General features: G+C 35.0%; 1 protein-coding gene across 4 annotated transcripts in view; it reads left to right on the top strand.

Annotated features, from left to right (window-relative positions):
• LOC148944383 (protein FAM135A) overlaps positions 1-27272 on the top strand; it is a 76980-nt gene that overhangs the window by 16934 nt on the left and 32774 nt on the right. For 3 of the 4 annotated variants that reach the window (XM_089100260.1, XM_089100262.1, XM_089100261.1), the window contains 2 exons: positions 9537-9633; positions 22133-22354. In XM_089100260.1, coding sequence (XP_088956386.1) covers positions 9537-9633; positions 22133-22354 — 319 coding nt within the window. The remainder of the gene's footprint in view (positions 1-9536; positions 9634-22132; positions 22355-27272) is intronic. The other variant, XM_089100263.1, reaches the window with a different exon arrangement.

Consider the following 27272-nt stretch of genomic DNA (forward strand, 5'->3'; position numbering starts at 1 on the left):
TTAAAAAGGGCACTAGAACTTCTTATTTTCAATCGAATGAGCCTGCTCCGAAGTTTATACCACCATCCCTTCCATATGAACTGACTTGGGAAAAAAAAATATAAAACATTGAAGCCTTATGACCTTTACTATAGGCAACGCTATAGGGATGCCTCTGATATAGTCCGTACAAAATGAAGGGCTACTGTATAGAACGCACATACAGTATTACTAACTGTTATATAGTATTTCATTACTGCGCACAAGTTCTTGATGTTGGATGGAAGGCCAGTGGATCTTTTGTGGGGTTTAATTATAAAACCTTTATCCATATAATAAGTTTTTCAAGGAAAAGTGAAGAACTCCATTAGACCAAAAAAGAGCAAAAATAGAATAGAATAAAATAATCTACCACGTGTAAAACTACCACAACTCAGCGTCGATAAATAAAGGAAACTCAAAACGAGAAGAAATTACAATAAATAACCGAGTCAAACTCATAACAAGCAGAAGTTAACATTAGTACAAATAAATACAAATGAATGTGCATTGTCAGTTTAGTTTACATATGCTGATATTTATTCCTTAAATATCAATAATATTTAATTTATTAAAGTTATAAAGTTGAAAACATTAAAAAAAAAATTTTCAGTGAAGTGCAAATTATGTTCTAGCCTAGGGAAGGCATAGGGGTTTTAAGCCCTACTCATGTTAATTTCTGCTCGTTTTGATATTGACTCGGTTATTTATTGTAGTTTCTGCTTGTTCTGGGTTTGATTTATTTATTGATGCTGATTTGTGGCAATTTTACGCTTGGTAGATTATTTGATTCTGTTTTGCTGATTTTTGTCTTAATGGGGTTCTTTAATTTTCTTTGGAAGGCTTATTTTGTGGGAAGGGTTTTGTTAATTAATTTCTGTTCGTTTTATATTGACATAGTCTTTTTCAGGGATAAAGAAAAAAATAGTTTAAATCTTTTTGTTTTTTTAAAGAATTTTTAGTTTGGCCTGCTATTTGTATGTTGAAGACAACAAATACCCTGTCTGTTGAAGACAAGGTGTATTTTTAACAACATACACCCTTTTAAAAATCTGGACACAAATAGTAGTGTTTATTTTAGTTTTATACCTCCTCTAGTTGACCTGAAAAATAAAACTTAATGCTATTCGCAAAAAAAATTCTAGCTCTGCTCTTTGACTGCTTGGATAGACTTAAATTTTTAGAGTAGAAGTAGCCATAGATGTAGCCCCGAAAGTTTGAACATTATACCCTCAGTCAAAATCCGTCACAACTTACCCTGAAAAGTCTAACTTAACAATGTAAGCCGTTATTGTAATATTGCTTTGTCACCCCTTTGACAATCTACATGATCATAGCTCGTTTTTATTTAGTTCAACATCCGCCTAAATATTCCTTGAAAGCTTTACCTTAATACCTTTATCTTGTGTAGTAGCAATAGTTGTAGTTCAGTATGCACATAGTACCTTTTTTTCAACATCCCTTTCGACACACGATGAAATTTTCAACTTATAACATCAGCGGGTCCTGAAGCATTGCTGATACTTCTTTTTGACAACCTATATGGGCATAGTGTGTTTCGATTTGTTTCAATTTGTTTCAATACAGTTTCAGTATTACCCGAGATTTTGCGCCTTAATATCCTTAGGTTTATTAATAGTAGTAGTTGAACCAGTAGTTATAATAGTAGCAGTAGAAGTAGAGTTTATTGTAGTAGTCTTAGCTTAAGTAGCAACAGTAGTACTAATAATAATAGTAGCAGTAGTTACAGGAGCCTTGTTATATGATATTTGGACTGTTTTGAATAAAAGAACTGTCTCAAAATTTCTATTCGATGCATCTCAGGGTGTGTGTGGGGGGGGGGGGGCAGCAGCTTCGCTCTTATCACATGAACTGCCGAGCTTCCTCCGAAGCATATACGACCGCCCTTTCTAAACAAACCTTATATGCCCCCAGGGCATAACTTACAACCCTGGCCCTGAGAGCTGTGGGGGGGGGGGGTGTCTTCCTCATAAACATAATTTCCGGACCCTTCAACTACGATAAACAAAATTGCTATCTCCAAATTTTGGTTGAAGATGTTTGAAGAAATGATGGATGTGGGGGTGGGGGCTGGTTGCTCTCTAATCACTTTTGGCTCTTAAAAAGGAAACTATAACTACCAATTTCGAATTAAACGAGCCCCATCTGAAGTTTATACGAACACCCATTCCATAAAAACCTTATATGCCCCCAGGGGATGACTTACAACCCTATATCCAGGACACTGGAAGGTTGTGTCAATCCTAGAGGCATTGTTATATGTTCTTTGGAGTATTTTCAAAAAAATCACTATATCACAATTTCAATCAAATTTATTTGGTGAAAAGAGGGGTAGTCGGGGGAAGGGGGCTAGTTGCCCTTCATCACTTTTTACTCTTAAAAAGGAACTATAACTTCAAATTTTCAACCAAATGAGCCTTCTCTGAAGTTTCTACAACCAATTTTTTGATAAAAACCTAAAACGGCACCGGGACATAACTTACTACCCTTGCCCCACAATCAGGGGGTTTGTTCCAACTCCAAAAGCCTTGTTGTATGATATTTGGACTATATTGAATAAAATGGCTATCGCAAAAATTTTATTAGATTCCTTTCGGGAAAATACGACGGGTGTTTGTGTGTGTGTGTGGTGGGGGGGGGGGGGGTAGCTACCCTCCAATTAATTTGACTCTTAAAAAGGCACTAGGACTTCTGATTAACAATTTAATTAGCCCTCTACGAAGTCTATATGCCCATCCTTTTTATAAAAACCTGTTAATCAGGTTTTTATAAATTTGTCAATCAACCTTTTTATAAATTTGGGCTGTAAGTTTGAGCCCAAATTTCTTTCTAAAGTAACGAAGAAACTAAAAAAAACGGTGCGTTCTCGAATTTTACACAGCGTAAACTCGAGTGAGTGGCACATAATACACAAGTACCAAAATTCCTTCCCCCTACGGAAATTAAAAAAATAAAACTCAAATAAAATTCTCAAATTTGGAAAACCTTATTCTCCACGGGGTGTATTTTCAACGGGGGGGGGGGGGGTAAACGCCGGCCACCATTAACACGCATTTAATATGGATACAGAGGGGATAATGGCTTCACTATTACTGTAGAAATATTTATAGTTAGAAATAGACATTACAATTGCATGATACTGTTAGGCAATCGGAGAGGCATCTCATCGTTAGTGCGGAGAACAATGATAATTTTTGGGCATTTATCATTTATTACAAGGGCCCAGGGTGTTTTTTTTTGTAATATATGTCGTATCTTATGCTTAACTGTACAAAAGCGGAACAGGGAGGGGTCATTTTCCCGGAGTAGTCGGCTATTGTTCCAACGAACCTTGCCCTAAAATGTAATCGTCACTTCCTGGAAAATCGCTTTTGAAACATTGTTAATTGGTATAGGAAAGATAAACTTCAAATTTCGACCAGTATCGGCCAGATATGGAGTTACCAGCCCCTTAGGTGCTATTAAATATGAATAAAAACACGTTTTTTTCAACTGAAAGTAAGGAGCAACATTAAACTTAAAACGAACAGAAATTATTACGTATATGATGGGTTCGCCCCCTCGTCAATACATCGCTCTTTACGCTAAAGTTCGAATGTTGTTCCAATTCTTTAAGAATGGCCCCTGAATCACAAAGACTATTTAATTAGAGTAAATAGCTCCTTTGAAAGTACGAAAAAGACTTTAGCGTCAATAGCTAGGTATTGTTTCATTTGTTCCCATTCCGTTAATTGTTTGTTTTTATACATTATAATGGGCAATAAAAATATACTATTATGGTTTCACCGCAATAGCCCGAGGGAACTGGGATGGAAGCTCCCTCCTATTTATATATTACAGCGAAAATAATATCAAAATGAACATAAATCAAAAACTTTTCAAATGAATCTAAAGTGTAAATTAAAAATCAAAACGAACATAAGTTATCCATGAGGAGAACTTCTGCTCCTCAAACTGCGCTCTTTACGCTAAAGCTTGACTTAAATCCACCAATGGTTCAGGAATGAATGCTCTAATGTAAAAGCAAAGTTGCGAAAAGTTTTTTTTCATAATGCATCGAGATAGAAAGAATTTATTCATTTGCATTTTATATGTTGCATTAGGGTGGTCACAAAAAATCAATGTTGGAATTATTTTGAGGGGACCCCCCTAAAAGCTGCCAAATGGCTAAGAATTGAGATTGGTGAAGTTTAAGCTCAATCGGATAAGGTTAACCCGTGCCTCATCAAGGTTAAATTTTTAACTTTTTATAATAATGGATTTTTTAAAATAAAATACCTAACAATATTGCAAGATTTAATTACATCTGCTGTCCAAATTTTGCCTAATTTATTTTCTCAATTGGTACATAAAAAAGAGTGTAGTTAAAACTGTTTTCAAAGTAAATACAGAAACAATCCAAATTGAAAATGATGAATTGAGGAGATTAGAAAAGGAAAAAGGTATAAAGAACAAGAAGAAATAATGTTCAAAATTTTATTATTTAAAATATGAAAAAGAAAGCATTATAAAAGAAAGAAGTACAATTAATTATCAGATTAAGGTGGTAATGGCTTAGATAACGTGGCTTTTGAAGAGTCAGGAAATATTTTTCGACATTCCGATACAACTTGTAACAGAAACTGACGTTGTTCCTCGTCTTTTGTCAAACAGCAATTGAAGTCTTGGATTAATTTTACCCCTCTTTCAGCTGTGTCATTGACAACCTTAAAACCGTTCACTATTTTTTTTTGCTTTTAAGTAATGTGCATTTTCACACCATATATAAGGATCCGTATTTAAAAATTCTGTATCAATTTCAAATCTTTTGAAAAAATTTAGAGTTCGATGAGAAACAAAAAATCAATATCTTTGTCCAATAAATTATCCACTTGGTCGAGACTGAGTTTTGCTTTCACATCCCTATTATCACATGTTTTTTCATCAATTGGAATTAATTGTAGACTTTTTACAGCCATGTTTGTTTTCGCACTTTTATCTACATTTTCATCAAAGAAAGAAAATGCGACTTGCTCAGAATTGAGGTCAAACAAATGATTTATCATTTTAGACAGTGCCTTGTCTGCAAGTTCTTTATCGATTTCTCTATATTTTACAAGAGATTTTAAAAATTGTAGGTCTTGGTTGGGGGTCAAAGTGGGCTTGGGGGCGTTGAACCACGCTTTTACATAAATGTTTATTAAAAATAAACAAATGTCAGTGATAGTTTTTTCTTCTAAATTTGTTAATGTAAATTGATCCCTGAAAAGATATATTTTGATACAATAAATGGCCTTTGCCATCCATCTAGCGTGATGAATGGCACCAGGTAGTTTGAAAAAAGTGTCTTTTGGGGGAGTACGTCCTAAAACAATTTACGAAAGTTGAATAAATTCTTTGTAATCAACCCTTGGCTGTTGGTTTTTTAATTGTTCCATAAGAAAAATTGATATTTCATCTGAATTCCCTATTTTATGTCTAATATTCTTATGTTCAATAGCAGTTTTGTATTTTGTCTTGTCTAACTTCGACCGTCCAGTCTGAAACTTTTTAAAAATATTTGGGTGGGGTCCAGTAGTTGTGCCCATTTTTAAATCAAAAACTGATTTGAGAATAATTTCGAAAATATGGCTGCGACATGCTAAATAAAGAGGATTTTTCTCTATTAATTGCTCCAACAAAACGCAGGTTCCGTTGAGGCGACCAGTATTTACCGCAGTGGTATCAAAACACATTGCCTGGATTTTCTCAACTGCCCCCCACTGTTCAACTGCTGCAAATACAGCTTTTGCCTGAGTAATTCCCATACCATTTTCAAGCTGAGGAACTCCTATCAACTGTTCTTTATCCCCACAACTAATCAAAACTGCGACCCTTTCTTCATTTTCTTTACCCAAAACATCTGGAAGTAGTTTTCTGTCCCAGGGCAAAACAATTCCTTCTAAATTGGAATTTTTGAATCTACGTTTGATAAGTTCTGTCCTTTGTTTTCGGAATAGTTGTCTGCGAAGTCGTATTAAACTTATACTTACAATTAAATTTTGTGAGTCAAAACCTAACGTCTCTGCAGTAGCTGATATTATTCGAACTGGGTCTCTATCAGAAATACTACATCTATCTAACAATAAAGATAATTTTTCGGTTATAATCTCTTCACTTCCTCTAGCGTACTTCTTTCTCTTTTATTTCTGGTTCTCCATCCTCTGTGTCGGGAAAATTCCCCTCCATATCTTCTTGGTCCTCTTCTGTTGATGTACTGCTTGCTGAAGATTCTAGTTGTGCAATGAAATTTACACCTTCAAAAAAAAGGATAAAACTCATTAAAAGGTAACAAGCACTAAGCCACGCACTCACGAACTAGTTATCAAGTCGAATAATTTGAAGAGAAAAATAATAGGAAAACGTGAAAGAAAGAGAGAAAAACTCTTCTAACCTAATTCGTTTTGTGATTTTTCCAATCTCGCCATCTCAGCTGCTCATCTCTTTTCTCTTCGTTGTTCTGCGTTCACAAAATTCATGTCAACCCCTCCCATGCAGCCCGGACGTCCTTTTTTTCTCTGGAGTAACAAAAACTGCTTGTCTTCTTCAACAGTGTTTGTTAATGCATCCTGATGAGCAATATCAAAGAGGTCATCATGGGTTGACTTGAAAGCTTCTACTTTTTTATTTTGAGCTGTGCTTTTAGATCTGTTAGCGTTTTTTTGTAGTTTTCTCCACTCTTCGTACAGTTTTTCAAGCTTTACAACACAATCTTTAAAGTGTTTGGTTGGTATCTTAGCTTTCTCCCAAAAAATGACAACTTCCTGTATTGTAAGTCTTGCAGCTTCTCTGGTGTTCAATTTCACTTGCCGTATATTATAAAATAAGCTGCGTAAAACTTGACAATTAGAGGGTAATTTACTGCCAGTGATTTGATGAGACATGTGGCCAATCAAATACACCATTTCTTTCTGCCTTGAACTCGAACCCGAACGAGCATGGCTCGTTGACGCTGTAGAAGACATAGTCCCTCAAACCTCACAAGAAAAAACTCACTAGAAGAGCGTTGTTCAATAATGTTCACTGTTTGAAAACCAAACGTTAACTGAAGCCCTCTGACCTCTCCGTTACACTTTTTAAAGAGTGGGAAAACCCCCTGGCATCTCAGACAAGGAACACAAAAGGAAGGAAATGGTTTATGACATTCCAGGTAGGGATTTTCTGAAGAAAGGGCCCTTGGCAACAGCTCTTTTGTAACAAATCCAACCCTTTAAGGGATAGAACTATATACCAGATAGGTAACCACTAACTTGCAATTCGTAAAAACATTTATAAAGTTGAAAAAATGTTTATTTTATGTTTTATTATTATATTGTTTAATAAGTTATAATAGTATAGTATATTTATTTAAAACGATTGGGTATTGGTACCCATAAACCGTTGTACAAGAAAGGAGTAGTACAGGTTCATAAGATATTAAAATAATAAAAATAATGCCGCAGTCTGCTGTGTAAATATATAAAAAAAAAAGAAAAACAGATATCATCGATGCAGTATAATAAAGTAAAATTAAAATAAAAAGCTGGAATATTATACTCAAAAAAAAAAATTTAAAAAAAAAACAGAAATAAATATATAATATTAATATAAAAAAATTAATAATTTAATAAAAATAAAACAGACACGACAGCAGAGTGACAGATAATAGATATCTTCAAATATAAACGTTTAAACAAAAAAGTGGTTGGAGTAAAACTTGATGATAGTAACATTTCCTATGAAATGAACTAAGAATAAAATTTCTAGGACAAATATTTTTTATTTTATCAGTAAAAAACGGTGATTTTGTGCAAAAAAATCGTTTTTTTCACATTTAATCTCGATGAGGCACGGGTAACATTATCCGATTGAGCTAAAACTTTCCAAATCTTATTTTCTAGACCAATGGCAAATATTAGGGGGGTCCCGTCGGCATTATAACGAAAATATTTTTTTACCTTATACCTTGTGACCACCCCTAATGTTGCAATTATTTATTTTGTTCATTCATTTGTATTTCGTTTATGACAGTGGCCAGAAGACTTTTTTTGAAATAGGTTTCATATCTTATTTTTATTTGCACAAAGCCTCAATTGGAATAGTAAATGCTTTCAGTTAAGGACTAGTTATATTTTAGGGTAAAGAGTGGGGAGTTGAGGGGGCACCATTCCTCCTCATCTACAGGATATTTTCTGTTGATATATTTATATTCATGTTAGAAATTATGAATTTTAAATACAGATTGGACAAACACTAGACTGAGTTTTTTTATTGTTTTTTTTTATTCCTAAATTCGCAGTGCCAGGTATAATTATATTTCTGATTTGCCGTTAGTCTTTTATCGAGGTTCTTAGACGACTTTTCAATCTTCTTTTGAAAGAATCAACAGAGAAACTTTTGAGGGCAACTTCCTCGGGAAGATCATTCCAGAGCGAAGTGCAAGGTCGGATGAAGCTGTTCTTCAAGTACTCTGTTCTCGACTTGCCAACCTCAAGATTATCGAACCGAGCCCTGTACATTTGTGTCTATCTTGTTGGTTGGACAATTGGAGGCGCAATGCAAGAGTGTTCTAGAGAAGGAGATGAATTTAAGTACTTTTAGGAAACAACGATCGATGCTACACCATTTGAACTATTGTTAGCTTTTATTTGTACTTGTACGGGGGCTGTGGTATAACCAGGCTACCGTTTGAGGCGGAGTCAACAAAGTTTATTTTGTTGAGAAAGAGGGGGAGGGAGTTAACAACAGAGAAACAAACTCATTATATAGTTACACCATAGATTTAATACTATGTATCATACTGGATGTTTGATGATGCCTTGCCATCGTCGTGACAATCGATGTATGACATTGGACAATCGATGTATGACATTGGACAATCGATTTATAGTTATAGGCCGAATATAGTTGTTCATGTTCTATTCTATCAGCTTTATGGAAAAGTTTTAGCGAAATGTGACGATTTTTGCCATCGTGCCACAGCAGTATTTCTAATTTAGTTTTTGAGTTAAGTGCCTGTTCTGCTAAATCTTAGTTTTGGAGTACTTCAAAAAGAGAAGGTCAACGCCGGATGAAAGAAAAATCGAGTGTTTAAACGGAAGAAGAAACGATTGAGTGGATACGTTCGCTTTTCGCAAGATTATTCATTTCGCGTATTATTCATAAATGCATTAAAAAGCTGTCATTTTGTGTACATAGGCTTGATTTTCATACCCATCTTTTATGTTATCATATATAATGCTGCTTTTATTATGTATCGAGCCGCTATTTCCATTTATCATTGAAAAATATTATGTTCAAAATTTGAAACTTTTAAAAAGATGTAGATTTTATTTGAGCTTCTTGGCTGAAAGATATATCCCATCATTTTGCTCTCCTACTCCCAAATTACGAAATGGATCTTTGCCCATTATGCCTAGGGCCTTAAAACTAAACTATTTATATTTCGTTGGGACTGACCTTATTCGAACTACTATTTACAAATCAGATTATCTTCACAGTGCCCCTAAAAGCAGCAAAACTTGGAATGGAAGTAAAACTTTGCCAGCATTGAAATTTGTTGATGCCACGATGGAGTCAGTTCTCTTTGGATCGATTGTAAGCTATTTTTAATTTTTTTTAATTTAAATCATTGACATCTTATTAAGAGTGAAAATTAAGCTAAATCGTATCATTCTTGCTTAAGTCAAAAAATCTTTTGTGAATGAAGCATAGGCAATGAAGTATTTGGGATTGATTACGTTACTTTTAGTTCTATTCGTGAGTAAAATATTTCCCCTCAGTCTCATAGTTATGATTCGTTATTATGAACGGTTGAATGAATTAACTCATTGCTAAATAATGGTAAAAAAAATTGACAGTGGATTCACACTCATTAAGTAGGCCTATCCTACTGGTGCCCCTTAGGCCCCTGAGAATTTAAACTTGATTTAGATTGTTGGATTATCTTTAATCGTGTTTGACACTGAGAAAATTTTGCATTATACGTTAAGCAGTTTACGGCACACGTCAAATCAAATCATTATATTCTAAAACCACTTTCATAGCAATTGCCAAAAGTCATAAAGATACATCATATTAATACATAAAAATACATAAATAAACATAAATAAAGATGTGTCATAAAGATGGGTCAATGTGTCATAAAGATACATCATATTAATACATAAAAATACATAAAAATGCACAAATAAACGAAAATAAAGATGCTACTTTTTAGAGGGTAACATTTTACTCATTCACGAAACTGGGAACAAACGTTCTATCATACCGCAAATGTTTGGCTTTTATTTTTGTCAGCTTTAGGACTGGTCCCGCGACAACCCTTGGTGGTCGTTTAGGGATAAAATCTGAGGGAAGGATATCACGGTGTTTATTATTATCAAAGTATAAACACATACAAAGTACTGACAAAACTCTCCAAAAGTGACCCCGCGTACCTCAGCGCCTCTAGACGCAAAATGCTGTACTACTTAATCGCTCCAAGCCAATAAATTATGCTAGAGCGTGATTCATACGTCGAGTGACCGGGTAATTTTCGAATATTAGCAGGTTGAAATTAAAGAATAAATCCTGCGATATTGACATACAGAAAAAGTATTGTGCTTAAAAAACTGATTTTTATTAAGCGTTGTCGGCGAGCAACCAGAATGGGCGTTCGATGCTTTTTTGAAGGGTGCGACATTAATCGAAAAAAATGCACAAGAAAAAGGAGTCAAATTACTTGCTGTGCCAAATAACAGGTAGGCTTTGAAATGTTTTTTTTTTTAAAACTTCAGAAAAGTTCTATTCTAGTACCATAATGAGATAGCTAAGAAATGAACATACCATGATCTACTTAGAATTCAATGTTGTAGGCTATCAAAATATAAATTTAGAAAATTCCAGAATGGCGGGATTCCTTTCATCCCCTAGATTCTATAAAACAAACTTTTCGAGGAGACGGAGAGATTCGGGATAGGGCCCCAGGGCAAAGACTTGAACCCCGAGAGAGCCGAAAACTAGCAAATACTGACCTAGTCTAGGCTATAGGTTATAGGCTAATGAGAAATCTGGAAATGGGCCGTAGTTATATACGTTTTATTGGGTTAATTCAATGCTGTAGCCTACTCAGTGAGAAAAAGTGAGCAAACAAAAAATATTAAGGGAGGGATTTTACAATTTACACTAATTATAAAGACGATAAATGACCAGAAAGTCACAGCTGTATTATAGCTCAATTTCAAATACTTTGGCTACTTACCCCCAAACTTATGGTCAATTTATCGGAAGGTGCACCTTTTAATGGTAAACTCCAATATTTTCAAGTTTCAAAGCACAAAAAAAAAGTTATGCAGAAAAGACTAGCACGTTTTAAGCCTCTCGAAATCCAAGTTTCGTCTTTGACACTATATTTTTTTCTTTATTGTTTCCATTTATTGTTTCTTTATTGTTTCAATTTTTACGTGAGTAAAGGTTTGTTACATCCGAAGGCCGCAGGAAGAGCAAAGGTTGTAAAATTTCATTGATAAGCTGTTCGACTGCGTTAATTCTCTTTGATTTTTAGAGAAAAAAAAATGTATAGACGCCCAATTTGTAGGGAAAACGCATCATTCCAATTTTTGAGGTCGGCTAGTTCATTTTTAGGCGATTTAAAATTTGTTAATAGTGTGGGAAAAGATGTTGGGAAAACAATCTATTGTAGAGGGATGGCAGCTGACTATTTCTGCCATCCTCGGTCTATCAGAAGATTTGATGAAGCATGGGTTTAAATATGTTTGTACGAGGAGACTTAACCAGGATAGTCTAGAGCATTTCTACGGCTTACTACGACGCTCTGGGGGTTTAAACGGTAAACCTACTGCGTCGCAATTCTCCTGCCCTTTACAAGCAAGCAACGTTTAGAAGCTTTTCGGTTTCTTCAAATTCGACGGGGAATTGTGAAGCACTTTCTTTCCATCAATCTCTTTTATCCGAAGTTTTTTCATCAGTTAACCCTCATGCAAAGAGAATTGTGCAAGCCGGACGTGATAGCAGCGACATTCATGAGCCTCACGAGTTTGATTTTGATGAGAATGTTGAGGTTTTCACCTTAACAGAGGAATCAAATTTTGCATACGCAGTGGGGTACTCTGCAAAAAAGATTCTGGAAAAGCATTCGTGTAATAAGTGTAGAACTGGGCTGTTTGAATCAGGTATTTCTCTTTTTGATTCAGTGTTTGATCTCATGCGGATGAAAGTTTATGAAGAAGCCAATTCAGACTTCTCAAACCTTTTTGTTCCTGCAATCTCCTTGATTGAGTATTGCAAAAAAACTAGAGTACATCATCCAGACTGAAATGACGCACTGCTGGAACGAGGGAATCGTACGGCAAGCATGGGAAAGAGCGTCCCAACTGTTAATCCCAATTTCGTGTGACCTATTTCCTCGCGAGTGTTTTGTACAGTACTTGTTTCGAATGCGTATCTTTTACATCACTAAATTTGAAAACCAGAAGATGGAAAGAAGTGCTCTCTGCGGAAAAAATAAAAGCAGCTAAGTTAAAAGCATTTACTTTTAAATATTTTTTATTCCGTGGTTAACCATATTTATTTGTTCTTATATTGTTTGAATTTTCTAAAAACGTTTTTGGATTATTCTAAAATGAATTTTTCTAAAGCAATGGTACTTCTAGCGATTCTCGATTCTCTTAAACTATTTTACAGAAATGAAAAATATTTTATGGAATGATTGCCAATTATGATTTTGGAATGGAAAATTACTCAGCGAATTAATAAGTTGGGATTATTTATTTTCTTGTTTCTTTTATTCTGTTGCAATTAAAAAAAAAGAAAAATTGGAAGAACTATTAATACAGCGGTCATGTACCATTAAACCACATCTGCAAGTGCACTTCTGATCAAGATTATCATTATCCTAACTGTTCTTGAAACTCATTCCAACGTTTTGGGGTAGTATTTTTCACAAGAAACTCACATGTTTGTTTTTATCAATCAATAGTAACTCCCCCTCGTTTTTTTTTGCTTTTTAGCTTTTTCTTTGATCCACAAGTAGCGATGATGTTCCACGAGAAAATCCGTTAACGCTTCGAAGGAGAAGTGAAAGAACTCTAGAGAATAGCATACTGATTTTCAAACGAAATTGTTTTACAACAAACTACATCGTTTTCATTTTTCTTTCCATTATATAATAAAGCACACTTTTATTCGTCTGTTTCGTATTACTCGTATATAAGACTAATCTGGTTTCAAATAAGCTCTGAAAAAGCGAGCTAAATTTGTGCGAAACGCAAAAAAAAGTCTGAATCAGTTGACGAGTGCTCCATACACTCAGTGCTCCATAGGCTACTATAATTAATTTTGCAGCACACAACAATAAAAATACATGTAAAAGCTGCTCATTAAACAAAGCATCCCAGATGTGTGTGCTTTTTTTTGCTTTCCTTCCGAAGAATATAGTGGGCCTATATCAGCAAATCCCGGCCTCCAATCAAGGAGCTTAGGGGACAAACAAGAAATAAATTTCGTACGGTTCTGAAACAAATTAAATAAAAGTAGATTCTATCAAATACCATTAATACAATTTACGTGGCTAATTTCTTTAATCCAGTTGCCATGCAATGACAGGAAAAATAAATACTTTCGAAATAAATTATCAAATTTTCAAGTTTTGACGTCAATAATATTGAGAAAAAAGGATAGATTAGAGGAAGATGAAAACAATTGTAATAATCAAAGCAATTTTCCATTCGATATACAAGTATTTACGCGTAGCACTCTCAAATCGTAAATATAGGCGTGATAAATGGGTGTCGGTAAACATCACATAAAATCTAATAGGGTAGAGTGAAACTATTTCAAAATAGAAGGCATTCATTTAAATATGCTCCTCAATAAAGCACCCTCATTTTTTCATTGTCCTAATTCTAATCACAAGCTTTATATCAGGATCAGTCTCTTTAATTCAGAACACATCTGATCAAAGCATATTCACCTACGGAACCGGTTCCGTAGGTGACTATCAAACTATGGAACAAGTATAACGCCCTACGCAACTTGAAAAATTTAGGCACCAGGTTCGCATCGTCTCCGGAGACGCGGACAAAGGGTCACTTTTTTTGTGTTGAGAGGATAGGTTTTGTCAGTACTTGTTGTATGTGTTTATACTTTGATTATTATCAAGGCATTTTTTGCCGAAATCCATACTTAGCTTCAGCCTCCTTCGCTCCAGCGAAACCAACTCAAACTTAACTAATAGTTCAGAATACGGAATTTCAGGTCCACGGGAAATTATAACAAGAGCACGTTTCTGGATTCTTTCAATGCGGTTAGATTCTTCCAGAGTTAAGCCGAAATGCCGCACAGGGGCAGCATACTCCAAAAGCGGTCTAATACACGTGTTATTCGACCCCCGTTTATCTCAGCCCCACTCAACTAAAACCATTTAACTCAACTCCAATCGAAGTCAACCCCATTTAACTCAACCTCCGCGCAATCCAATCATTATTCAAATCAATCCCTTTTCGCCTACCCCCCATCCAATTCAGCCTTATTTAACTCCACGCCATGCAATTCAGCCCCTATTTGACTGAACACTCATTCAAACTGGCCTATGAATAAGTTTGAACTAGCGCGGATTAGAAGCTCAAATTATGCTTCTTGTTTCGCTCACAGATTCTAACTTTTATTGTAGTGCCTTAAAATTACAGTCAGCTTCATCAGCATTTATTTTATACTAAATATAACACAAACAGAAAAGAGCGAAAAAAAAAGGGGTCCCCAAAAGCAAGCTTGTAACGGGATCCATTAAACATTTGTAAAGCTACAAACTGACAGCACACACGAAAATGTCTCAATAAATTAAAACAACCTCTTAATTATCAACTACAAATGGACAAAATCGCAAAGATCGGGTCAAATAAGTGACGTCATGCTCGAAAAAAGTGAAAAAAAGGAAAAGAGGAAGGGGGGAAAACAAGCAAAGAAGGGAGAAAAATTACTGGACTAAAACTACGAAAAGACCCACCGAGAAACTACCTCCTCGGAGAAAGATCGAGGGGCATCAGTAGGAATGGAGTTCTATAGCAGAATGAATTGATAAACAGCAGACCTCTGAGCTGCTGTTGATAATTATTTAGGTACAGTAAATCTGCGAGTAGAACTACGCAAAGAAGAAGAGTACCTACCTGAGCCTGTCCGTGAGAAAACTGCTGTAGTGACGCTGAAAATGTACCTTGAAAAAGCAGAATGCGCTAAATAAAGATTAGTTCTACGTACGATACGGTTCAGCGGAGCCATTCCAGTATCACTATATATACCAGAAGAAGGATAGGGCCGAAGATGAAGAAAAGTAGCCTTCACTGCCCTATTTTGGGCTGTTTGAAGTGAGCACAGAAGAGATTTGTTAGTACTACCCCAGACTGAGCAACAACATGAAAGGTAAGGAAAAATAAAAGCATAATAAAGAGAAAGTATAACATATGGGGGAAGAAATTAGTTAACCCGGTGCAACATTGAAGATTAACGGAGGATGAGGGAACGGATGTGAGTAAAATGGGTTTTATAAGAAGAAAACAGTTAAGAAATACACCAAGCAATTAAATTATTGCAGCTTGCGGTATAATATTGTTCCCATGAGTCAGGATGATTGTCTCCTGTGCGTCACACAAACGATAAGGGGTCCTGAAATGTATCTCAGCACTTTTCCGTTAAGAGCTATATCATTTGACCTGCACCACTCCTTCGCTTTATCAAGAAGACCTTCAGCTACGGAAGTGGCTGATGTCCACTGCAGCAATGAAAAAGTTACTGTTTTCAGCAAAAAGGAAACAATGCACCCGGGGATAAAGGCTATCAATAATATGGTTAATATAAATTAGTTGGTCCAAGAACTGAGTCCTGTGGGATACCTTTCGATACAGGCAAAATAGAGAAAGGAGCATCATTAACCGAAACATACTGATGCCTCCCTGAGAAATAAGATCTTAACCATTCAGAGGCATTCTGTGCATTCCAAATTCAGATAGTTTAGACAGAAGAACAGAATGGTCGATCATTTCTAATACCTTCGAATAGTCAAGAAATAGACGCAAAACACACAACCCCTTGTCCAGATTAACTTGCACAAACACTGTGACATTTGAAAGTGCATGCAAAGTAGAGAAAGAGAGGCAAAAGGCATACTGATGATTAGTTATAAGAGAATTTCCTGCAGTCGTATTAGTGATAAATACAAATGAAGAAAGTCTACGATACATTAAGAGAAGGTCGATAATTTAAAATTAGAGAGAAATCACCTTTTTTATGCAAAGGTACAACATAAGCAATTTTAAACAAATCAGGGAAAACATCGGTAGAAAGAGAAAGGTTAGTTATATTTGATATGGGGTTAGGGACAAACTGACCAATTTTGTTTAAGGACATTATTACGCAAGCCAAAACCTTCAACCGACTGGCTATTCGGAAGCTGAGAAATGATACTAGAAATTGCCATATCACTGCATGGGGAAAGGAAAAAAGACCTCTGCTAAGGGAATGCTACTTACTCTATTCTGTGGTGGAAAACGTCAAATCTGATGTTTTAATAAATTTACCGGGTTTAAGCTTTACATGAAATCAAGCTTTCTAAAGTTTGTAGTAAACGTTTTAGCTGTAAATTTATCGAAGTTTCAAGTAATTCGCTTGCTGAATGACGATAATGGGATGGGAGAACTAAAACCTTAGTTCTGAGATTCTATTCTGCCACTTTTCAATTCGTGCATCAAACCTGTCATGAAATATACATGTCCTCTCTTCGCTGGTGCACCAAAAAGCCACATCGCTCCACTCCAACATATTCACAACAGAGCAGAGTGTGCAGCAACCTCTGGCAACACGAAAGCTAAAATCCCACAGCTGATCCAGGAACGTTCCGATGTGGCGTCCATGTCGGTTTTCTATAAGTACTTGTATAACCCTCCATCAGAGGAGCTATCGAAGCTCGTTCCTGATAAAGCAAAGCCCTTGCGATCAACTCGCCGAAGTACAGCTCGTCAGGACTACCTTGAGCAGGGTACTCCCCACCAAGAATATCTGAAAACGAGTTTTGCCCGGCGATCGGTTGCCACATGAAATAGATTGCCGGCAGAGGTAATCCCGGAAAATCCTTCCCCTGACGCGTTCAAGAGAAGGTATAACAAGTAACTCAGTATTAGAAAATGAGGTAACTACCAGGACTAGCGACTAATCATCATCTGTGATGGAGCCGTGAAGCCTATAATAAAAAAAAGCGTTAAAGAATGGGGTGTAGGATATGCAGTATCCAAACTCCTGTTTCTAGTAATTTCTTTTCGTTTTAAGTTTCTTTCAGTTCGATTTCCATAAATGTTTCTTTGTTCTCCAATAACAGTACAATTAAAAATGCAATTTTGATAATGATTCATTACAAAACAAAAGTATTAAGGAAAAAGAGATTAAATTCCATCCAAAACCACATTAATGCTAAAACCTCAATACAATTACAAATGTAATTTCAATAACAACTCCTTACAAAAAAAACTAATTAAGAAAAAATTGAGATTAAATCCCATCCAAAACCATGTTAGTGACAACATTTTCGTACTGTTTACTATCCATGCGCATAAGTTAATGTTTGAACCAACAGGACATCAAATTTTTGGTTAAAAATTATTTGTTAAAGATAGTCCTAAATAAAAAAAACTACAACTCAGGGGTTTACACCCCCCCCTCATGCCCTCTTTTACCCAAATGTATCCAATCAAAATTTTGATAGCCATTTTGTTCAAAATAGTCCAAAGGTCAAATAACTATGGCTCCGGGGTTGACAAAACCTTTCATAGCGCGGGGACAATGGTTGTAATTTATGCAAGTTGCTTATTATTAAAATATAAGATTTTTATGGAAGGGGTGGGCGTATAACCTCCGGAGAGTGCTCATTGTATTTGAGACCAAAAGTTCTAGTTCCCTTTTTAAGAGTCAAAAGGGATCGGAAGGCACCCAGCCGTCCAAGCCTTTTTTCCCAGATACTTCCGATCAAAACTTTGAGATAGCAATTTTGTTCAAAATAGTCCGAAGGTTTAATAACTATGCCAGCGGGTTTGAAAATCAACTTCAGCCAAGAACTGCAAGTTATGCAATTTACTCATTGCTAACATTTAAGGTTTTTATGGAAGGAGCGATCGTATTAACTTTGGAGGAGGCTCATTCGACTGGAAATTGGAAGTTTTGGAAGTTTTATTGCCTTTTATAAGAGTCAAAAGTGATCAGAGGGCAAACAACCACCCACGCCCCCCATTTTTACGCAAGTGCATCGGATAAAAAATTTCAAAATAGTTGAAAGGTCATATACCTGTGTTTCCAGGGTTGAACTCCCCCCCCCACCCTCCCTGCCTCTGGGGCAAGGACTCTTAAGTTATGTAAGTTGCCCGTTGTTAACACATAAGGATTTTTATTTGAAAAGAGGGCTTTTTTGATCCTTGGTCTCCAAAAAAGCTTAGGGTATTAAAGTCAAACTTTAAGGAAATGTTGAGAGGGATGCCGAATACGATCAAAACACACTATGTGCTTGCTGGTTGTGAAAAAGAGAATATCAGCAATATCTAAAGAACGACTGAGGGTATTACGTTGGAACTTTCAAGGTATGTCGAAAATATGTTGAAGAGATTTGAGGGCAACATTCCTCCCTTTTTAGGTGCCCCCTCTGCTCTGCATTGATAAAAATTTTGGAATAGTCATTTTGTTCAAACTAGTCAAAAGGTCTATTAGCTATACTTCCAGGAATGTCATGCCCCCATAGCGATATATTATATAATAAATCATCCCAACACAAAACACAGCTCGTAAGTCTGGGAATAAATACCTGACTGAGCTCCTTGATCAAACTTCAATTAATACGATACTGTTAAAAAGTAAGATAGAAACATAAAAAAAAACGAAATACACGATGCCAAAATTTCAAGAAGGAGAAAACACCTAACTCCAAAACAACCAAAAAATCGTTCAGTTCTGTCATCAAATTTTTTCTTACGTCATCTGTTATGATCTTTCTCAGTTGATAATTTCTCTCAGATTTTACTTACTAGAATTGCCTTAAGAGATTGGTTTAGAATTGGTTTAAGAGGCTCAGCGCATTAAATGATTGTTCAGTTTCTCTGGTATCCGGCCAGCTGCCTCAGAAGGTGGGACAAAGAAAAAAAAGAATTAAGCTATGATTTTGTGTAATTCAGTGAACAATTTAAAATCGATGGAGAAAATGGTACATATTAGCAGTTATTGCTTGCCCAATACAAAAGTGAGGATATGGGGAGATAGATGCGACTTATTAATACTTAATTTTACCGTTACTTCTCTGTTGATTCTGCCCCCTCCTTCGGCTCTTAGGTGTTCTGGAACATATCGAATTCCCTTTGTTAATTGTGAAAGATCTAGATTTTCAATTAGATACCAAATACCATTTATTTCAAATAAATATAGGCTGAAAGATAGAATTCAAATTGAGTCATTTCGGCAAATATCAGTTCTAAGGAAGAAAATATTAAAATTATGTATTGACCTGTGATGGTGGAATAGAAATTTTTTTTATTATTATTATTTTTTTTTTTTTTATATATTTGTTACCCATGTTGGGATAGCCTTCCATGCCCCACTTGTCCAGCGTTTGTTTTCTTTATGTTTGTTATGTTTTTTGTTTTTTTCTTTAACCAGGTTTTTTTTCTTTCTCTCTTTTGTTTTGATGAGGAAATTTTTTTTTTTTTTTTTGTTTTTTTTTTTTTTTTTTTTTTTTTATTTTTATTATTATTAATACCCAATTTTACGAGCTTTGCTCTCTGTTGGGGGTATATGTTTTTTTGTTATGTTGATTTATTCAAATAAAAATCTTCTTCTCTTCTTCTTCTTCTCAGTCTTGGTAAAGTATGGTATTTAGAATGTCAGAGGCTCTAGAATGAAATTAATCTAATCTTCTGCTAAGGCAAGGATATAAGGTATATGCTTGTGACCTCTTAACTCCCCATCTAGGCTTCACACCTCATTTTTCAGCTTTGCTACCATTTTTATTACTAAAAACTTTTTATGTAGTTTTGAAACAATGTATAAAATAAATATACAGCCATATTTACTCTCATTAATATGAATTTAAACTTAGATGCAATCCATTATATTATGTATGGAAAATAATATAATTCCAATGTTCAACCGTGGAGTTATTATCCTTGCGATCATGTTCAAATTGTGCTAATGTTCACAAATAGACCGGTTTATTTAATTATTTACTTCATAAAATCGCCTACATAATTCCATTTAATCTCTTTAGAAGGAATGCGATGCAGGGTGTGTTTTTCAGAATGCGCATAATTTCTATCAGTATCTAACAGGACCCGATAATGGAATACTAGTTGCCACTTTAAATAAAAAAAAATTAAGACCTGCTAACAAATGCCACTTAGATGAAGAAATATGGACTAATCTTTGTAATAGTTTTATTATATTTATATTCGTAAGATTTTAGTGACTTCATAAATTAACTTTTTTTTTATTTATAAAAGTTAGATGATGCTACTTAGTGCGTGGTGTGACTTTACTTCTAAACTTTATCATATATGTCGTTACCATCGTTAGTTATTTTTTTTCGTTTGCTGGTCAAGGTTTCAGTAGTTTTAATAGTTTCCTGTGTAAAAATATGTGTTATAGCTATTTACGCTGAAAATTCTTTTTTGTCTCCATAGTGTAACGCTCAGAAAACATAGTAGATTTCGTCGCTCTTATGTTTAAAGGTCACAGTTGACATTGTCGCATTTCTTAAATAATTGCTAAAAGCAGATAGCTGAGCTGTGCTCAAAGAGGACCAGCAGGATAAGGTGTGTCAGGAATATCAAATTGTTGTTGAACATACGCTGTCCTACTGATCCTCATTTTAGGTACAGCTTAGCAAACACATTTTGGTAAATATATCAGAAGTTTGAAATTACTGCCAAAAATAATTTTTCAATATGTCTATTTTCCCAGAAAAGATACTCAATGCCTCTACCCTCTGAGGATATTATCACCTTGAATCCGCCATCATTTTGAATCAGAAAAAATATTAAATCTGACCCATAGTATATAAGAACTGTTATTCCAAACACAATTAGAAATTGTTTGTCTAAAACTTATCATAAGTAATCATTATCAGTTTTTTACGAAAAACTACATTTTTGTTAAACATTGTGGTAGCAAATCTCTTGCATGTGAAGGTCAATATAGGATTTTTTAACATTATAGTAAGCATTTAGATATAGTTATATAAAATTTAGTAATTTTTTTTAGAGTTAAAAAAAACCTGATTTGTCAGTTGAAACTAGAATATCCGGGTTGCAGCGGTAGCTAACAGTCCAGTGGAGCTGGCGGGGCACTGGAAAATCATAAAGAGCTGTTTACTGGCTCATTTGAAAGGAAATTGATGTATTTAAAAACCTTTTAAAATTAACACAAATTATCTTAAATACAAAATTAATTTTTTACGAAAAACTGCATTTTTTCTATAACTCTGTACTAGAAAATGTTATTATTATCTTTCTGCATACGAAAATCAAAATAGGATTTTTACCATTATTAAAAGCATGTAGTTATAGTTACGTAAAATACAGTATTTTTTTTTTGGGGGGGGGGTATTAACAAAAAAACTGATTTGTCAACTGACACTAGTATAATTCCTGAATATTTTAAATAAAATATTTTTATTTAACTACAAACTGCAAAAATATTGACGAATTATGATGTCTGAGCAATAATTTTAATCTTTTAATTCAAACCGGAAAAGTACCTGAAAATTTTAAAATAAGTTTTTTTTTTTTTGCTTGGTTGTAACTACTTCAAAGTTTATTTCATATGCCAGTTCAAAGTTATGTTAACATCTACGGATGACGTGACACAAGTTCAATAGAGTTTCTGCTTGGAGATCAAATCTTTAAATGCCTTAATTTCCATAGCTCAGGTAAGCTTAAACATAATTTTCCTTAAGTGTGGAAATATCAAATACGAACTTTAGGTGTGACAGTGACGATTTGCTGGTATGTCTCAACGTAAAATTGTAATTTTTCGCTATTTTAAAACATGTTTCATTTTCTTCGCTCCTTTGTTACAGAACAGTATCAAGTGCAATTCTTCCATGTCATCGTTTTCTCTGCGCTTTGCTCATGCTCGACAGATTCATCGTAATGTATGTCTCCTTCTTTTGTCAGCAGCGGATACACTTCGATCGCAGATGCGGTTCCTTTCCCCGTTACTCTCGGCTAAACAAAGACCTGCTATTCCTCCATGTGACGCACCACAAGTGAGACTTCAAAAAATGGTTGATGAAGCTGAGGTAATTTTTTCTTGTGCTTATTCGTGACATTACTGGGATTCGATATGAAGGACGCTTATAACTAAATTTATATCAAAGCTGGATACATATTTAAAGTACCTAAGGACACCAAAATATACCAAGGACATCAAAGATGGAGCAATATTTTCAATGGGGTAGTCTTAATTGTTTATCTTGTATTGCTAGCCGAACTAGGCTAGCCAAAGGTGGATTTCAACCTGTCTGTTACACTTGAATTTATCCAACAGTAAATTTAGTTACTTGTAATTTGTGTGATACAAGTTTAGCAATTAATCTGATACCTTTGATATTTATATTGAATTTTCTAGAATTGAGCCTTCTTTTTGCCTACATTATTCAATTTTAGATTCTCCTACACGACGTAGCTGTCTTTTTTTTTAATCTGTGAAGGAGCTGCATTCCTTCAAGCATCACTGTAAAAAGAAAAAAAAAATGTTTTATGTGTTGAATAGACGATTTTTCTTGACTCAGCCTTCATTCCGATTCTAATAACAATTGTTATCTTTAAGCTAGTTGACCTAACCAAGTTTGGTGTTTGACAGGTCTACAATCGACTACTAAGTATTAGTTGTTTCCCTATTTCAAGCTTAAACAAAAAAAAAAAAACTTAAAGCTTACTTGTGTGCCAGGAAGTTGAAGCTCATTTTCATCAGTAAAATTTTAAAGAAGCCATAAAAAAGACTGTAATCTATTTTAAGAATTTTTTTACTTCTTTTTTTTATAAAACCGAACCCAGAAGGAGATTTCAGGCCTTTGGCTCCGGAATATATTAACTTAACTTCAAAGATGAATTGTGGAAAGAGAGATGTCATTATTAAGTAAAGAAAAAAGAAAACTTATTGATAGAAAATTGTTGCAAACCCAGTATAATAAGTAGAAAATAGCTCATCCAACTTAGATTAATAATATTAAGTAAATTTCAAATTAACTGAATGTCAAAGTTGTTTTCTCAGATTGATTAAGACTTAGATGACACGTAGACAAAGACAAGGTAACTTCAGTGCCAACGAAAATATGGAAAGAAGTTTTTGTACTGCTTCTTGCCACCAAAAACAGGCCCATATTTTTTTTTTTTTTTTTTTTCCGATCGGATACTAACTTAATGAGTATGTATACTGGGCCGAACTAACCTAAGAGGGAAAACAATGTTTTGAAAAAACAGGGATGTGTCGATTCGGTAAACCCATAAATGGGCCGAACATTGCTTTTCTCTGGTCATCTTGGAACTTCCAGGGCAAGTAGACAGGACCAAAGAGACCTTCACAATGACGAACAATTTGGGGAGAAAAAATCGGTTTTATTGATGTCAAAGTTGTTTTCTCAGATTGATTAAGACTTAGATGACACGTAGACAAAGACAAGGTAACTTCAGTGCCAACGAAAATATGGAAAGAAGTTTTTGTACTGCTTCTTGCCACCAAAAACAGGCCCATATTTTTTTTTTTCGATCGGGTACTAACTTAATGAGTATGTATACTGGGCCGAACTAACCTAAGAGGGAAAACAATGTTTTCAAAAAACAGGGATGTGTCGATTCGGTAAACCCAAAAATGGGTCAAACATTGCTTTTCTCTGGTCATTTTGGAACTTCCAGGGCAAGTAGACAGGACCAAAGGGACCTTCACAATGACGAAAAATTAGGGGAGAAAAAATCGGTTTTATTGATTCCTAGGGGGTAAAAAAAAAATCATGATCTGGTTTAAAATTTCAGGCTTGGTATAGACCTAAGTTAAAATTTTAGGACAAAGGGAAATTCATTTGAAAACAAAAATTAAGGGATCAAATAAGGTTTTATTTGATTCGTGACATCATGTTTTTATTATTATTAATTGAAAAACTTCCGAAAAAGAAGTTTTTAGGGGAGAGGGAACCACATTCGAAAACAAAAATTAAGGAAACAAATCAGGTTTAGTTGATTCGTGACGTCATGTTTTTAGTGTTGAAAGATCCATTCGTTCAAGATTTTTTTTTTTCACTGTAATATTTATTTTCATTTTCAATGCTGTAAGAACTGGAAAAGAATAAATTTGTAATATACGAGTAATTCGTTTTCAGTGAAGCGCCAATGACACAGAAGGCTTTAGGTTTTTGCAGTTAAAGAAGGGGGAAGTATCCAAATTTTGTATGTAGTGAAACTGTATTTGTCTTGACGGATCTTGAAAAGAACTGATAGATTAAACTGAATATTTTATGTATAATGATATTAATTGCTGAGAGCTCATCAGTTCAAAATTTTACTGTAATTTTAATATTTATTTTCAATATTAAGTACAAAAGAAAACATTTGTAATATAATTTGTTTTCATTAAAGCGCTAATGACTCAGTAGGTTTTAGGCATCTGCAGTGAGGCGATACCCAAACTCTTATACCCCTATTTCCAATCAAATGAGCCCTCTCTGAAGTTTGTACGAGAATCCCTTCCTGCCCCCGGGCCCTGGGGGGTTTTGTCGACGCCAGAATTTTGTTACTTAACCTTTCAACTATTTTTCACAATATGGTATTTTCACTCCTTGCATGTAAAGCACCTCTGGGGGGAAAATAGTAAAAAAATATTGAAGCAATATGACATTTTTTCATTTATTTATGTTTGCACCGGTTATCTTTATGTTTGTAAGATAGTTAATTTTAATTCCTGTTCGTTCAGGGTTTTGTTTATTCTCTAACAGTAATTTCTGGTCTTTTTGAGTTTTAACTATAATAGGAATTAATTTCTGCTGGTCCTGAGTTCAATATGGCTCTTTACTTTTGTACTTTTGGCTCTTTACTTTTGTACTTTACTTTTGTATGTAAGGTTTTTTTTTAATTAATAATAATAAAACACAGAATCCTTATGGCCTTTACTATAAACAGCTTAATGACATGCCTCTGATAAATCAAACGTGATTTTTTCACGCAAACAATGAATGGAACGAAATAATAGTTTCTAAAAACAGTAGTTAGGCTATTCCATTTGTTGATGCAGAAAGAACAGGATCGTTTTGATTAGACCATTTTTCAGATTTTCTGTGCCACAATAATTTAGCATTTATCGCAAAGTATGTATTTTAACCTTATTTTAAGTATGGCTGTAATTTTAAGTATTTTATAATAGGTTTACCATCTGTTCTTCCCATACAAAACTTTGCCTTATTAAAGTCTTTGGAGTGGGGGCAGCGTAGTTGGCATAAAAAAGAAAACTTTAGCGTAGACAGTAGGAGAGGGGGAGGGTGAGGTTGGAGACTCATCCAATACGGGGCGGAACTTCACTTATCTCCTCCGTTCCCGATTTAGGAGATTAGAGAGACTCTTGGATTGGATGGAATTTTGATTGGATGTGTTTGGGGAAAAGGTGGCCGTGAGAGGGGGGCGAGTTGCCCTCAAATCACTTTCGACTATTAAAAAGGGCACTACCCCTTTGAATTTCCAATCGAATGAGCCTTTTTTGAAGTTTCTACGACACCGCCTTCTATGAAAACCTTATATGCCCCCAGGATATAAATTAAAATCTTTGCCTTGAGGGTTGTGGGGGAGTGTACTCCCCAAAAAAATATTTTCGATCTGGAAATCAACTACGCTGAACAAAATGGCTATCTCAAAATTTTGATTGGATGTGTTTGGGGGAATGCTGGGCGTGGGGGGGGGGGGGGCTAGATGCCCACCAATCACTTTTGACTATTAAAAAGGGCACTAGCTCTTTAAATTTCCAATCGAATGAGCCTATTTTGAAGTTTTTACGACAACGCCTTCTATAAAAACCTTATATGCCCCCAGGTCATAACTTAAAACCTGTGCCCTGAGGGTTTTGGGGAAGTGTCCTCCTCAAAACATATTTTCTATCAGTAAATCAACTTCGCTAAACAAAATGGCTATCTTAAAATTTTGATTGGATGTGTTTGGGGAAATGATGGGTGTGGGGCAGGGGGGGGGGGGGGCTAGTTGCCCTCCAATCATTTTCAGCTATTAAAAAGGGCACTAGAACTCTCGAATTCCAATTGAATGAGCCCCCTTTGAAGTTTCTACGACGACCCCTTCCATATGAAGTGCCTTTACTATATGCCTTCCGTATGGCCTTTACTATAGGCAACGCTACAGCGTTGCCTCTGACTAATTAAAAAGCTTCTCGAAACGGAAGTTTTTCAAAGAAAAGTGAAGAGCCATATTAAATTAGAAATAAATTCCTATAATAGTTCACGCTTAAAATGACCAAAAATTACTACTAAAGAATAAATGAAACGAAAATTCACAGAAATTAAAATAAACGATCAGAAAACACAGAGATAACGGGTAGGGTACTTACATAGATGAATAAGCAAATTTCAAAACAACTAAAAATTAGATTGAATATTCAAGTCAAACTTAAAACGAAGAAAAATTACCGCAAACAGGAGTTAGGCTTCTCCTTTTTTCCTCATTTCTTAACCGTAAAAGTCTAAAGCTTCTTTGACATGCCCCTCAACAATCCCTGATGTTTCACCTTAATACACCTAACCTTTTTGAACACACTCGGAATCAAACATTCACCCAGTTCCTAACGATAAATTTTGCAATTAAAGAAGGGTACGTTGTATAAATTAAAATCCTTGACCTGGTGGCTTTGAGGAGTATTGCATTCCCGGGGGCTTAATTATTAGACCTTTTGCACATTTTGAACAAAATTGTTTTTTCAAAATTTTGATCAGTGTTTAGGGGAGGAGGCATCTAAAAAGGGGTTGGGGGGGGCCTTAAAACCTTCTTCAACACACCCTGTAAGTTTCAACTTAGTACCATCAGTCTTTCCTTAAATATTGCTGATACGTCCTTTTGACAACTAGTATACACATAATATGTATTGATTGCGTTTGGTATTCCTCTCCAAAGCTTTGAATGGTTATTTCATCTCCATAGGTTTCCATATGCCATTTATTTGACCTTTAGACT

The sequence above is a fragment of the Artemia sp. Qi Xiang Cuo genome, chromosome 14, assembly GCF_049724085.1.
Source record: "Artemia sp. Qi Xiang Cuo chromosome 14, ASM4972408v1, whole genome shotgun sequence".
Classification (NCBI taxonomy): Eukaryota; Metazoa; Arthropoda; class Branchiopoda; order Anostraca; family Artemiidae; genus Artemia; species Artemia sp. Qi Xiang Cuo.